The sequence below is a fragment of the Oryctolagus cuniculus genome, chromosome 8, assembly GCF_964237555.1.
Source record: "Oryctolagus cuniculus chromosome 8, mOryCun1.1, whole genome shotgun sequence".
Taxonomy (NCBI): Eukaryota; Metazoa; Chordata; class Mammalia; order Lagomorpha; family Leporidae; genus Oryctolagus; species Oryctolagus cuniculus.
In genome coordinates this window covers 46,116,158-46,130,741 of record NC_091439.1, presented here as the reverse complement: position 1 = coordinate 46,130,741, position 14,584 = coordinate 46,116,158, and the positions used below count along the sequence as shown (strand labels likewise).

Below are 14,584 nucleotides of genomic sequence, written 5' to 3'. Positions count from 1 at the left end.
GACGCCCTGTGGGCATCATCCTAAGGACTCCACTGCATGGTTTATACTGGCACTGAAATATCGACTACAGTGTGATCATAATCACTGACTTTATGCAGTTTTGTAAACAAATTTCTTTTTCCATGACTTTCCCCTTATTAATGTTTCCAACCTCTCTTCCTGGTGAGGATGGTGTGCCATAGTGAGAATGCATGCTTGAGATTCGAGCAGGAAGAAAGGTTAATGCAAGTTTAGCACACACACCACCCCCCTTACAGGAGGGCACACTGGATCACAGAACTGGTGAGGTTGCCACTTTAATCTTGGACTATTTGCGGTTTTATTTCTAACGTTTTAATAATAGACACACTCTGTTTTGAGAGAAGATATACATTGTTTCTGCATGTGGATAGTAGATAGCATATACAGCATACACTTATAGGATTATATGTTATAAGACATATGTGGGCTGTTACTCTAGAGCATGTGAAACTTTGCATTTCAAAATACATCTTGTATGAGTTAGTAACATGTATCATGCCTTTGCATTAACTATTTCATTTAATCTTCACAAGAAGTAACTCAATTTTAACCATAGCAAAATCAATCCGAGTTACAAACAGTTCCTTAAAATAAGCCAGGGCCACTGAACTGCTCTGGGGTAGTGCTGACTTTCAGGAAGCAGGCCTCGTGGGACAGCTGGGATATCACACAACCTGAATTCTAGCCTGGTGCCAAGAGTCGCATCTGAGACATGGAAAACTATTGATTTCCATTTACTGATCTACATTAAAGGAGTGAGGTGGAGTAAGGAGGATTTTCCCAAATGCAGCAGTGCGGTTAGACCTTTGAAGGTTGGTTTGCTGCTGCCAGGCATGCCAAGCCTTCTATGTGGTTCTTTCTCAGTGAAGCCACTTGAGAGCAGAAGACACGTGGCTGCTAAGTGTCTCAGTCTGGAATTTTTATTTTATTTTATTTTTTGACAGGCAGAGTGGACAGTGAGAGAGAGAGACAGAGAGAAAGGTCCTCCCCCTGCCGTTGGTTCACCCTCCAATGGCCGCTGCAGCCAGCGCACCGCGCTGATCCGAAGCCAGGAGCCAGGTACTTATCCTGGTCTCCCATGGGGTGCAGGGCCAAAGCACTTGGGCCATCCTCCACTGCACTCCCTGGCCACAGCAGAGAGCTGGCCTGGAAGAGGGGCAACCGGGACAGAATCCAGCGCCCCGACCAGGACTACAACCCGGTGTGCTGGCGCCGCAAGGCGGAGGATTAGCCTAGTGAGCCGCGGTGCCAGCCTCAGTTTGGAATTAATCTTCCAAATAAAACCTTCATTGCTGTGTATAGTTTTATATACTTACAAATTAGAGACCCTGTAAGCACCTACATTCTAAGAGTGAATTCCTGAGATCAGTGGTGCTGTTTGATGAGTCACCACCAACTCGGCAGGAAGCATATTTGAAGTCACCATCATCAAAAAGAAGTGTTTTCTGAACAGCTAAATGCTTAAAATGCTTCCCAAGGGAAGTGGTGGGGTGTGTGCTCATTCTCTACTGAAGTCAGGGCTGTTGAGTTTGTTTTTAGACTTTTTTGATAAGTTCATGAGAAAAGGATGTAAATTCTAAGAACCCACATTGTATTCCCAGAGGTACTGACCCTCGCTGGTCTTATGTCCCCAGTCTCATTGGACTCGGGGGGACTCAAAGACCCATGCGACACTTTGGTGCTGCTGAGTTCATCAACAAGTGTTCTGGGAAAAACAGAACTGAATTCTTCTCTAGACTTCCCACCAGGGTTGGCATAGGGCCACAGGCAAACTAACAAATTCCCACAGGACCCAAACTCCAGGCAGAATTGGTGGAAGAGGTCAGTCTCTTGTTTATCCTGCTATGGTTCTCAAAAATATGTACAGAAATTAGAGGTCAGTCATCTGTGACTGTCAGGTCCATGACAGCCCACCGTCCACAGGAGCCTATGAATCACAATCCCCCTTTCCTTGGTATAGCAGGTGCTGATCATTCCTGAACTTTTAAAAAATAGAATGTTTCTAGGTATGCACATGTGTACACTAAACTACCACTGGGCATTGGAAATTTTAGAACTACTCACAGGCAATTGAACTGAAACTTAATTAAAAATACTGATGCCTGCCAAACATTTCCCAGTTTCTTGATGTAATCAATGTTTTATCAACTAATAAAATGCATCTAAAATATAAAAAGTGAAAGGCCTATATAGGATTCTACAGTTAAGTGATTTTTTGGTTACTGATATATATATAATTTTTCAAGTTTTCTTTTGTTTTTATTGAAAGGCAGAGAGGAGAGCAGACAGAGAGAGCTCCCGTCTGCTGATTCACTCCCTGCGATGTCCACAAAGGCTGGGAGTTGGCCGAGCAATCCATGAGTTAAGAAGCTCAAGCCAGGTCTCCCAAGTAGGCAGTGGGGACCCAACTACTTGAACCACCCACCTTTCAGAATGTGTTTTAGCAGAAAGCTGGAATCAGGAGTTGCACTAGGACTCAAACAAAGACACTCTAATAAGGGACTTTGGCATCTTAACTGGCAAATTAACAAACAGACCAAATACCCACCTCTCGTTTTTGTTTTTTATTTAAAGCTCCTTACCATTTCCTTTGTATTAGTATTTTTTTAAAAAAGGTGTATTTATTTATTTGAGAGACAGAGTTACAGAGAGAGGGAGAAAGAGAGAGAGAGAAAGAACTTTCATCCACTGGTGCACTCCCCAAATGGCTGCAATGGCTGGAGCTGAGCCAGGAGCCAGGAGCTTCCTTTGGGTTTCCCACGTGGGTGGAAGGGCCCAAGCACTTGGGCCATCTTCCACTGCTTTCCCAGGCCATAGCAGAGAGCTGGATTGAAAGTGGAGCAGCAGGGGACTCCAACCAGCACCCATATGGGATGCCAGGTGCTGCAGGCAGAGGCTTAGCCCAGTACACCACAGCACCAACCCCTGTTTTTATCATTCTTGATGTATTTATCTTAGGTACATGTGCTTCATGACTGATGAAACAAATTCAAGATCCTTCATCCAAAGAGCACAAAGACCCTGCTTCCAGAGTACTCTCCTTCCTCTACCTGACAATAATACTCAAAATAATAGTGCTCAAGCGGCCATGGAGAAATCTGTGTTCACTGCTCCTACTTCTTGTGCCTTTTAACAACTATTAATGAATGGTTTCTTCATGAAAGAAATTTTAAAAACAAGAGATGCACATTCTAGGAATAAACAGAAAAATGTTCTCGAAAGTACCTAAAAAAAAAAAGCACATTGTTTTTTGTTGTCTTCCGGATACATTTTAGAAGTCAGGGCATCTTTGGTAGTTTTATTTAGTGGAATAATCTCTTTGTAAGGCCATCCAACAGACCTGAGCCAAGCTTTTGGGTCCAAGTCAGGATGACATGGGTGGGAAGGAAGCTGTGACAGTAATTCAAGCAACCTCACGAGGACTGAGGAAAAGATAAGAGGTGGGTTTGGGGAGCTCTTGTATTAATTTTCTATTGTATGCTGAGAACTGTGTTAAATATTTCACATAATAATAAGTACCTAAAGTGAGCTCAAATCTAGCCCCAGATTGTGCCAAAGTATCTTTCATAGATCACTGCTTTTTATCAATGGTCCTCATGAAATAGGAATCATTACTATCCCCATTTTCCTGATTAGAAATGGGATTCTAAGTACAATGACACTGAATAACTTGCTCATACAGTCATACAATATTAAGTATGAACCCTGGATTTAGTATGCAACATGCAGTTTTAAATACATATTTATCTATTTATTTGAAAGAGAGCAAGATCTTCCACTGCTTCACGCCCCAAATGGCTGCAATGGCCAAAGCTTGGCAGATAGGAAGCCAGGAGCCAGGAGCTTCATCTATGTCTCCCATGTGGGTACAGGGGTCCAAGTACTTGAGTCATCTTCCTTTGCTTTTTCAGGCACATTAGCAGGGAGATGGATAGGAAGTGGAGCAGCCAAGACATTACCAACTACGCCACAGCGCCAGCTCTGCAACCTGCATTTTTAATTTTGCACTGTGATTTCATTTCTCAGAATTATGCTGAAAAGAAAGATATTACTCCAGTTTTACAGAAAGGTATAAAGAGTTAAAAGAATCTAAGCTACTTGCCTAACAATTACTAAGCAATATATAAGTAGCAGATGAGGTTAGGCTTAGACTTTTGTGTGACATCCAAGCCATACTTCCTAGGGTACCGCCTGGTTTCCAGCCTTGTTAGACCCTCTGTAATCCCGCTTCCTGAAACTTCTTCACTGTTGAGTTGCCGGACTGAGCTACCACGAGAGTTCTGTGTTTGCTTTGTTGATGACTTTGACCACACTGAGTGACAGTAGGAAGGACCCCCCCTTTCCTAAGATTGCTCGTAAACTCACTTGCTCTGACAGCATGTTGGAGTGGAAAGCGATCTGAGGAAGCATCTATTTTCTAAGTTGAAAAGATGAATTTAACAGTGATTTGGAATGAGCTCCCAAAAGTCCCTCATTTTTTTAAATTTCAGGATGAATCGGTGATATCCAGGGTCTGGAAGTGGAGAGGAATAGAACTTAGAAAACTCAAGCAAAATCTTTTTTTTTTTTTTAAGATTTATTTTATTTATTTGAAAGGGTTACAGAGAGAGGTAAAGACAGAGAGAGATCTTCCACCTGATGGTTCACTCCCCAGTTGGCCACAACAGCTGGAGCTGTGCTGATCCGAAGCCAGAAGCCAGAAGTTTCTTCCAAGTCTCCCACGTGGGTGCAGGGGCCCAAGCACTTGGGCCATCTTCTACTACTTTCCCAGGCCATAGCAGAGAGCTGGATCGGAAGTGGAGCAGCTGGGACTAGAACTGGCGCCCATAGGGGATGCCGGCGCTTCAGGCCAGGGCTTTAACCTGCTGCACCACAGCACCGGCCCTATTCAAAATCTTAAGTCTACAGAAAGGGAAATGTTCCCCTGGCTCTATGCCATTCAGACTAAATGGAATCCAGGCAGCTTTCCTGTTAAGCAGTCAATTAGCACTCAGCTTGGCCGGCTACAAAGCCATAGTGACTTGAGGCATTGTGGTAAGAATAAGCCCGCACAGAGTAATGCTGAGGGAAGCACATATTCTCAGCTATCTTGACCTTGCCTCCACTGCTGTCTTACAGCTGGGGAGCTAGCAGGCACCTGGATGTGCAGGAGGCAGCACACCCTTCCTGTCCCACAGTGCCCTCACTGGAGGATTTCTCAACAGTTATTTCTGTCAACTGCTTCCCAGCAAGGACATTTTTACACATCGTGTGCTTTCCAATCTTTGTTTCCCCTTAAACTCTGTTTCGTTGTTATTTTGAACCCATCTCCTGGGGAGCTAGTGTAACGCCTTCTAAACTTAGGGTTTTGAACATCCGCTTCACTAACTTGAAGGTAAAAAAAGATGTGAGCACGTGGATTAATGTAAAAACCCTTTAGATGAGTATTTGTTGACCTTCATGGCCTTAAATTCATTGAGCCCCTAATTAGGGAGTGATGGTGGAGAACAAATCAAGGGCCACACCAAGTCCGAGCGTTAACTTTCTCAGACACTGCAAAATTAGTAAAGTGTGAAATAGCTCGAAAGTGACTTTGAACCTTCTAACTCAGAGTAAGACATGCTGAAAAGTCTTAGTTTGGTAGCTCCAACCATAGGCACTTTCAAGTAGGGTACACTGTAGGTAAGCTGTAGCTTTCATTTCCTTTGACCTATTTGCTCAGACACCCACTTTATCCAGCCACCTAACATCATATATTACCAGAGCTGTGATAATTTTATGCCATGCAAATTAAGGAAAAATAGAATGACGATGAGAAAAATCTATCAAATTTTAGTCACAATAATGTGGAAAAATATTCCCCCAATTTTTTAATTAAAAAGAAAAAGATGGGATTTGGTTTAGGAGAAGCAGAAGGTAACCATTTCTTAAATGAACTTCATGTATGATCAGGTGAGAAATGCATGTGAACACTAAACACACAGGGGCCTATTTCTATAGCCGGTAGAGTGTGAGCCCTGAGGCCAAATTGCCTGTGTCTTTATTGCCAGGCCTGCTTCTTGCTAGTTGGGAGACCTTTGGTAAAAGATCCAGCTGTGGCCGGCGCTGTGGCTCACTAGGCTAATCCTCTGCCTGCAGCACCCGGGTTCTAGTCCCCGTTGGGGCACTGGATTCTGTCCCAGTTGCCCCTCTTCCAGGCCAGCTCTCTGCTGTGGCCCGGGAGTGCAGTGGAGGATGGCCCAAGTCCTTGGGCCCTGCACCCCATGGGAGACCAGGAGGAAGCACCTGGCTCCTGGCTTTGGATCAGCGCGGTGCGCTGGCCGTGGCGCGCCGGCCGCAGCGGCCATTGGAGGATGAACCAACGGTAAAGGAAGACCTTTCTCTCTGTCTCTCTCACTGTCCACTCTGCCTGTCAAAAAAAAAAAAAAAAGAAAAGAAAAAAAGAAAAAAAAGAAAAAGAAAGAAAAGAAAAAAAATCCAGCTGCTCTGTGCCCCAGTAGCTCAGCTGTGAATTAGGAACAGTGATAGGTGCACCACCAAGCTGTTGTGAACATGAAATGAGTCCATCTGAGTTACGTGTGTGGAACAGCACCTGGCACAGAGAGAGTATTCAGCAAATAGCAAATGTTTGCTATTAATGTAAAGGGCATGCCATGAACAATAGATGGGTTGCTAGTTAAAAAAAAAAAAGCATCAGCTGAGAGACTCCACCATGAAGACAGTGTGCAACTGAAAGTATCAATATTACCTAGAACAAATGTATTGTATTTAGCAATTTAAAAAGAACTGTCCTGGGGAAATGCTTATAAATCAAACATATTCTCAAAATAGGGTAGTTGGTAGCCTGAAGTAAGATCCTAGTAGGATAGCTGAAGCCTAAATAGGCCCGGCGCACAGAAAGTGGAACAGTTGGCAACCCTGTCGCTGAGCCTACCCCACTTCAGACCTGCGACAGTTGGGCTCTCACAGAAGTGGCTGACCTGTGCGGGCACAGCGCACAGCTGTCCTTCTCCCTCCTCTCCAACTCTGTCCTAGGACAAAGGGTCAGGAGCCTGGCCTGTTGAGAGTAATTGATCCCCTTGCCTGAGAAGCGTGATCACTTTCCAAAAACAGAGTGAACCCTCCGCCTGAACAGAGCAAACTCCGAGCTCACAGGCCAGTGATGAAAAACAATTCAAAGCAGAGTGACCGATGGAGGGAGGAACTTGACATTCCAGCTGCCTTTCAAACCCGGGGAATTTTTGTGGCTTTTCTGGTACTTCTAGAATCCTTCTGAGTCATGAGCAGAAGTTGGGACTGAACTTGAGGGAAAAAACAAAATCAAAACAAGCTGAGACTGAAAATTTCATCCAAATCCAAAATACTGTTTGTTTTGAGCACAATTAATTTAGTTTCCCTTTTGTGCTACTTAATTTCATCTCAAAACAAAAGTATGGCTTTTTCTTGCTTTGGAGACCTTTTGGTCCTTTTTCTTCTAGAGTATCTCAAATGGGTAAAGTCCACAAAACCATCCTCTGGAGCTAAGAATCACTAAGGAATAGGTTAGGTTGATAGAAAATAAAGGATTTATTTCAGGTACCAGAGCAATCTTCCCACAGTTGTATTTTTTTGTCTGGTTTGTTTTTAGGATTTATTTATTTATTTATTTGAAAGGCGGAGTGACAGAGAGAGAGAGAGATCTTCCATATAATGGTTCATTCTCCAAATGACTGCAACACTTGGGGCCCAGCCAGGCCAAATCAGGTGCCTGGTACTCTATCCAGGTCTCCCACATGGGCTGCAGAGGCCCGAGCACCTGGACAGTCCTCTGCTGCTTTCCCAGGTGCATTAGCAGGGAGCTGGATCAGAAGTGGAACAGCTGGGACTGAAGCCTGTGCTCTGAACTAATACAACTTCTTTATATACATAACATTTGCTTGAGCAAACTATCGTCTCCATAGTGTTTTTTTTTTTTTTAAGTTTATTTATTTATTTGCAAGTCAGATTTACATAGAGAGAGGAGAGGTGAAGAGAGAGAGAGAGAGGTCTTCCATCCAATGGTTCACTCCCCAAGTGGCTGCAATGGCCAGAGCTGCACCGATCCAAAGCCAGGAGCCAGGAGCTTCTTAGTCTCCCATGAGGGTGCAGGGGCCCAAGGACCTGGGCCATCTTCTACTGCTTTCCCAGGCCATAGCAGGGAGCTGGATTGGAAGTGAAGCAGCCGGGTCTTGAACTGGTGCCCATATGGGATGCCGGCGCTTCAGGCCAGGGCGTTAACCCACTGCGCTACAGCACCGGCCCCCGCTGGCCTCGCCAAAGTGTTCTAATGCAGTTTTACAACTTTTGTTCCCAGGCAGAAGTTTAGATTCCCCCGGCTCCATCTTAGAGACTCCGAGTCACTGGATCTGGTTGGGGATCAGGAATTCTTTATTTTTTATAATACATGAAGGTCTTCAAACATTCATGGAAAATGCATATTATGAAAAACATAAGCATGGACTTCACTTTGGGGGGTGGGGGAGAAGAAAATTAAGCTTATCGTTTAGTTCCATCTTCTCATGCATGTTTTGAAGTACCCTTCTACACCCCAGGTGATTCTGCTACTAATGGGTTGTGAACCACACTAAGGAAAGTCCTTTCCTAATGCCAAAAACACTAAGTCAGCTTTATTCTATTCTGCTCGCCTGGTCCGGGCCAGCCAGGCTTGCAAACTGCCGGCTGCTGGTGCCTTGTCTGAAGCGGGAGGAACAGGCCCTGGAGCGCACATCTTGCTGCGTTTTCAAACATCCAGGAGAGGGCAGCAAACTCTTCCCGGCTCTGAAGGTGCTTCTCAAGCTTGTTGCGTTGTAATTTGCTTTGCATGTGCTTTTTCTTAAGCAGAAGAACGAAAAAGACCTTGAGATGTGTTTGATGTCTGACCCCTGCCTCTAATCAACGACGAGCATAAATATTTCCAGAAACAGAAAGACACAGGTTAATCATTAGAATAAGGGACTGTCGCAAGTTCCTTGCTGCTCTTTCTGATCTCTGGCAAAAGGGATTGTTATGCCTTCCCTTGGCTGCAGTTATTGTCAATCAAAGTTGGCCTTTCTAATCACTAACTTAAATCTCTCTGGCAGTAAGCAAAACATTCTTATTTGGGGATCTAGGATCAAGGAGAGTTTTGAAACATTTGGCATGAACATAAATAGGATTGTAGAATTTTCAAACGTAAAACAAAGTTCATGAACTTTACTTGTCTCAGAGAGAGATCCTAGTTATTTCTGTTTTAACTTAGCATTTTAATTTGAGCAAATAATGTTATGGGTCGACAAAAAGCAAAGTCGGTCCTGGCTTAGATATTAGAAGTGTGAGCAGCACAAAGGAACAGGTAGGCCTACACTGTAGCAACTTTGACCCCAACAGGCCCATTGTTTTCAGCCTTTAATCCAGGAAGGTTTATTTCTATAACAAAAATGATGATGATGTGTCTGCAAGTTCTGTAATATGAGATGTATGTTTGTGCATTTGCCAGTGGGAGGAGAAAAGACTAACAGGAGAGAGCTGGAGATTTGTGGAGAGGGAGTAAAGTTGTATGGAGCCCAATAAATGATGATCTACTTAGGTGTTTATAGGAACTCACCTGTATTAGACTCGCCAATCAATACTGAAGTGGGCAAGATTTGGAATAACAGTGAAAGTGCATACCGCTATCTTAGAGTGTGTAACGATTTCTACGACACAGATCAAAACAGGTTAGGGAGGAACTTTGTGACTGATATCAGTTGGGACTCTTTTTTTTTAAGAAAAGATTTATTTTTATTTATTTGAAAGAGTTACAGAGAGAGGTAGAGACAGAGAGAGAGGTCTTCCTTCCACTGGTTCACTCCCCAATTGGCCGCAACAGCATGAGCTGCGCCAATCCGAAGCCAGGAGCCAGGAGTTTCTTCAGGGTCTCCCACGTGGGTGTAGGGGCCCAAGGCCTTGGGCCATCTTCTACTGCTTTTCCAGGCCATAACAGAGAGTTGGATGGGAAGAGGAGCAGCCAGGACTCGAACTGGCGCCTATTTGGGATGCCGGCGCTTCAGGCCAGGGCTTTCACCCACTGCGCCACAGCACTGGCCCCAGGACTCTTTTTACAAATAGACAAGCCCTGGTTATTTTTCATGCTTTTCTAGAAATTTTTTTTCAATGGATAGTTGGTTGTATTAGAGTTTCAGACAAGTATTGCTTGCTGAGGGCTCTCTCTTCCTCTAGCTTTCAAAAGTGTAATTATGAGAATCTATACATTGTGCTGCCTCCAGGAGTTATCCTTTATATTAGGCTAAGACTATATATCCAAAACAGCTAAGTGATTGATGCAATGTTTGGGGCTAATTCATAAGTATTCTGTAAATTTATGAGTGCATTTACACAAATTAATACTGCAAATGAGAAAATTGTTTAGCACTTGAAGAGTCACGTATATATCTAGCATCATCTCAAAATGAGGGCAAATGTGAAAGTGAGGAGAAGTCAAGGGAATGCAAAGAATGAGATACGTTTGATAAAGTGTAGCTCCCACAGTCCCAAATGTGCAAAGCTGTGTCAAGATAACTACATGTTACAGTTTTGTGAGCACATGAAGAAAACTATGCCAAAGGAAAACAGCTCTATTAACAGCTAGTATCAGGGGCAAAATTAAGTATTTGATCTCTTATTTTTAAAAGTTTGATAAGTAGGCAAGCATTCTAATACCTTCCCTTGAACCGTTAAAGGTTCAACTACAAATAAATCGGGGATTCATGTTTTCAAATGGGATAAATGCCTCTGATTTTGAAAAATGATACTTGGTGTTTCCAGATTTCCTGTTGTACTTGAAAAGTACATGATCATGGCTTTCATGGTATACTCTCTAATAATCTTGTTTCCCCCTTGGGGTTCTTCCATCTATTCCAGCAAAGCAACCATTCACTTGAAAATCCCACATACTTATGGCATTGCCTTGTGTCTCTAACATGAAATGTTCGAATAAGGATCTTCAAAAAATTCATGGAAAATGAATATTATAAAAAAGTGTGGATTTCAAAAAATTTTTTGTACCAAAATAATTTGATTTTGTTTTCTATGAACATTTTGAAATCACTTCATACATTATTATTGTGTAAGTTCCTTCAAACAAGAGAGATATAAGTATACATAACTTAGCACTTGGACCAGAGAGATATGGGAAGGGAATTAAGCACAATTTTTTCTACTCTGAGCTTAAGGAAGCAAGTTGTTGACTTCTTCTCTGATAGAGAGTTGCATTTATTTTTCCTAATTTTAAACATCACTCTGGAGCCATGTTTTAGATGAGGGAACCATAAATACAATTTGTCAATATATCTTAAGTTTCTTTTTTTTAAAAAAAGATTTATTTATTTATTTGAAAGTCAGAGTTACACAGAGAGAGGAGAGGCAGAGAGAGAGACAGGTCTTCTATCCCCAATTGGCTGCAATGGCCGAAGCTGAGCCAATCTGAAGCCAGGAGCCAGAAGCTTCCTCCAGGTCTCCCACGCAGGTGCAGGGGCCCGAGGCCTTGGGCCATCTTCTACTGCTTTCCCAGGGCCACAATAGAGAGCTGGATTGGAAGTGGAGCAGCCAGGTCTCGAACCGGCATCCTTATGGGATGCTGGCGCTTCAGGCCAGGGCATTAACCCGCTGCGCTACAGTGCCAGCCCCAAATCTTAAGTTATTAAGTTATTAAAGAGTGGTAAGTTAAGCAATTTCCCCAAGGCCTGGGATATAAACCCAGGGATCTACTTAATGAACTCTGGGATAAAATAGATGGAAGAACAATTGCATAGACATTGTAAGTCACTTTCCTCATACTGTATTCTACGCATCTTTGAAATTATGTTGTCACATGTTGTGTGGTTGTCAACAAGCTTTGATTTGTCAGTTTTTTTAATATAATGAGGAATTTTTAATGTAATGAAGCATTATGATAAAGTGGTGGCTTAGAAACACACCAGTGGGAAGTTTTGAGACTATTATCAGGCAAAGGGCGATCCAAGCTTGTCAACTGCATGTACACATTTCTTAAAAATACTTGTTCTTAAAATCTTAGCTGAGCCAGCGCCACGGCTCACTAAGCTAATCCTCCACCTTGCGGCGCCAGCACACAGGGTTCTAGTCCCGGTCGGGGCGCCGGATTCTGTCCCGGTTGCCCCTCTTCCAGGCCAGCTCTCTGCTGTGGCCAGGGAGTGCAGTGGAGGATGGCCCAAGTGCTTGGGCCCTGCATCCCATGGGAGACCAGGATAAGTACCTGGCTCCTGCCATCGGATCAGCGCGGTGCGCCAGCTGTGGCGGCCATTGGAGGGTGAACCAATGGCAAAGGAAGACCTTTCTCTCTGTCTCTCTCTCTCACTGTCCACTCTGCCTGTCAAAAAAAAAAAAAAAATCTTAGCTGGTAAAATTCTCCTCTAAGAAACAAAAGCCATTCTACTTGGAAAATGAGTTTGCTTAAGGAATTTTAGCTCTACTTCAAATAGCAAGCACGTAATCTATACAACATCGTCTCAACCCATCCTCACTTCCTTTCCAGGGCTAAAACCATGTACACATTAGTTTTTCTTTTTGTGAATGAGGAGAGAAAACACATTTGTTTGATTTGGCCTAGGAAAGAAATATTTTTAGGATATCATGGACAGCTAAAGCTATATTCACATAGTTAAACACATTTTAAGTGGGTTTTATAACTAATCATAATTATAACTCAAATAAAGTGTATAGTGTGTTAATTTTCTAATTTTTTTATTTACTTTTATTTATTTGAAAGGTAGAGTCAGAGAGATCTTCCATCCACTGGTTCACTGCCCAAATGCCCATAACAGCCAGAGCTGTGCCAAGCCAAAGCCAGGAGCCAGAAACTCAACCCAGGTCTCTCAAATGGGTGGCAGGAACTTAAATATTTGAAGCATCATCTGCTACCTCCCAGTGATCACTTCAGTAGGAAGCTAGAGTCAGAAGTGCAGCCAGGACTCAAATACATGTAGCCCAATATGGCATGCAGGCATTCAAGGTTAGTATCTTTAAGCCTGTGCCAATGCCCACCCAATCATGTTAATTTTTATGCTAACAATGATGACCACCCTTTATTAAGCGTTTAGAATGTGCCAAACACTGTATTTTTTCTCTATCAAAACTTCCCACAAGGTCAAAAGTCTATTGATTTTAAGGTGAGCATTCAACTCAGCATCTTTGCTGCTTGGGACACCTGCATCCCATATGAAAGTGCTTGGTTCAAGCCCTGGATAGTCCACTTCTGATCCAGCTTTCTGCTAATACATGCCCTGGGAGACAGTGGATCATGTCCCAAGGTGCTGGGCCCTTGAAACACATGTGAGAGACCCAGAAGGAGTTCTGGGCTCCTGGCTTCTGCCTTGCCCAACTCTGGCCATTGTAGCCATTGGCGAGGGAACCAGTGGATGGGAGGTCTCTCTCTCTCTCTCTCTCTCTCTCTCTCTCCCCTTTTCAAATGAACAAATAAACCTCTAAAAGAATGAAAAAATTTTCATAGTATATCAACATAATTAATTTTGAAATTTAACCTTTTTTCTATAGAAAATGATGGAATTAGAACTTTTGACATCTATTATTTTTTTCTATTGTGGGACTCTATATGAATGACTTTTACTATTTAAATCTTGAGGAGAATACAACTTTTCACAAAATATTTGAAAATGTGTTCAAAGATTTATTTTTATGTTCAAACCAGTTACATAAAAATACACTTAAGTAGGGTTTTCTCCCAAAAATTACAAAAAATTAAAATGGTAGTCCCAGCCATTTAAACAGAAAAGTCATATTAATAGGAGTATTTTTAGAGGCTATAAGTTGTAGAGGGACATAGTTGTTTTTTTTTTTTTTTTTTGAAAAAAGATAACAGGACAAAATTTGTTACTGCCACAATTTTTTTCTGCTGACAGATTCAATGCCCCAAAATACATTATTCAAATTAAATTTTGTTACCTGTGGCTTTAAAGCTCCAATTTTCCTTGTACAAACACGTAAAGTATCACCTGTGTGACTTAGGGTAGATGTCTAATTTCTACCTCTTAGTTTTCTTATTGGCAATATAAAGATTGTAGGGTTATTGAAAGAACTAAATGAGGTAATAGTAATTGTTATTGTTTGTTGGCCTTTTGGCCAAGATCAGGTATAAATGAGGTCATAGAAATACAATTCTTAGAACTGTGCCTACAGGAAAAATTCTATACAGTTCAGTTATTGTTGTTACCACTACGTCTAGGAGGAAAGGGACCCCAGAAATATAAGAACAAATTCCTCCCTATCATCAATCTCCATGACCTCAAATTGAGTGTGGTTATTTTTATTCTTTTATAACAGAAGTTTAAAAAAAAATCCAGAAGTTTATTCTTTGGCCCACTGTGGCCTAGCAGGGAGATGAGGTCAGTGGCAATGTTCCTGGCCAGCCTAGCTGCCTGCGTTCTGTTGCGGGGAGGCGGGCAGGGGCTGGCACTGCGGCATCTCAGGCGTGCGCTGCTAATGCCACTTCAAAGGCAAGTCTGTCCTATTTTTATCCCAGGTCGGCAGCCTGCCTATGCAGTTGCCTTGTGAACAAAAGGTCCTGTCAGGTCTC

General features: G+C 42.7%; 1 protein-coding gene and 1 long non-coding RNA gene across 5 annotated transcripts in view; one reads left to right on the top strand and one right to left on the bottom strand.

The window, feature by feature from the left end:
* Positions 1–14,584, top strand: part of SYNPO2 (synaptopodin 2) — a 221,038-nt gene that overhangs the window by 192,906 nt on the left and 13,548 nt on the right. The window contains exon 5 of one of the 4 annotated variants that reach the window (XM_070047673.1): positions 2,980–4,899. The exons of the other annotated variants lie outside the window; for them this stretch is intronic. Within the exon in view, the coding sequence (XP_069903774.1) occupies positions 2,980–3,000 (21 nt within the window). The 3' untranslated portion in view covers positions 3,001–4,899. Of the gene's footprint in view, positions 1–2,979; positions 4,900–14,584 lie in introns of those variants that run through there. 4 annotated transcript variants of the gene reach the window in all.
* LOC103350837 (uncharacterized) lies at positions 7,352–14,521 on the bottom strand. Its single transcript, XR_518699.4, has 2 exons — positions 13,954–14,521; positions 7,352–8,850 (listed from the first exon to the last, which is right to left on the bottom strand). It is a non-coding gene; the product is annotated as an uncharacterized lncRNA (long non-coding RNA).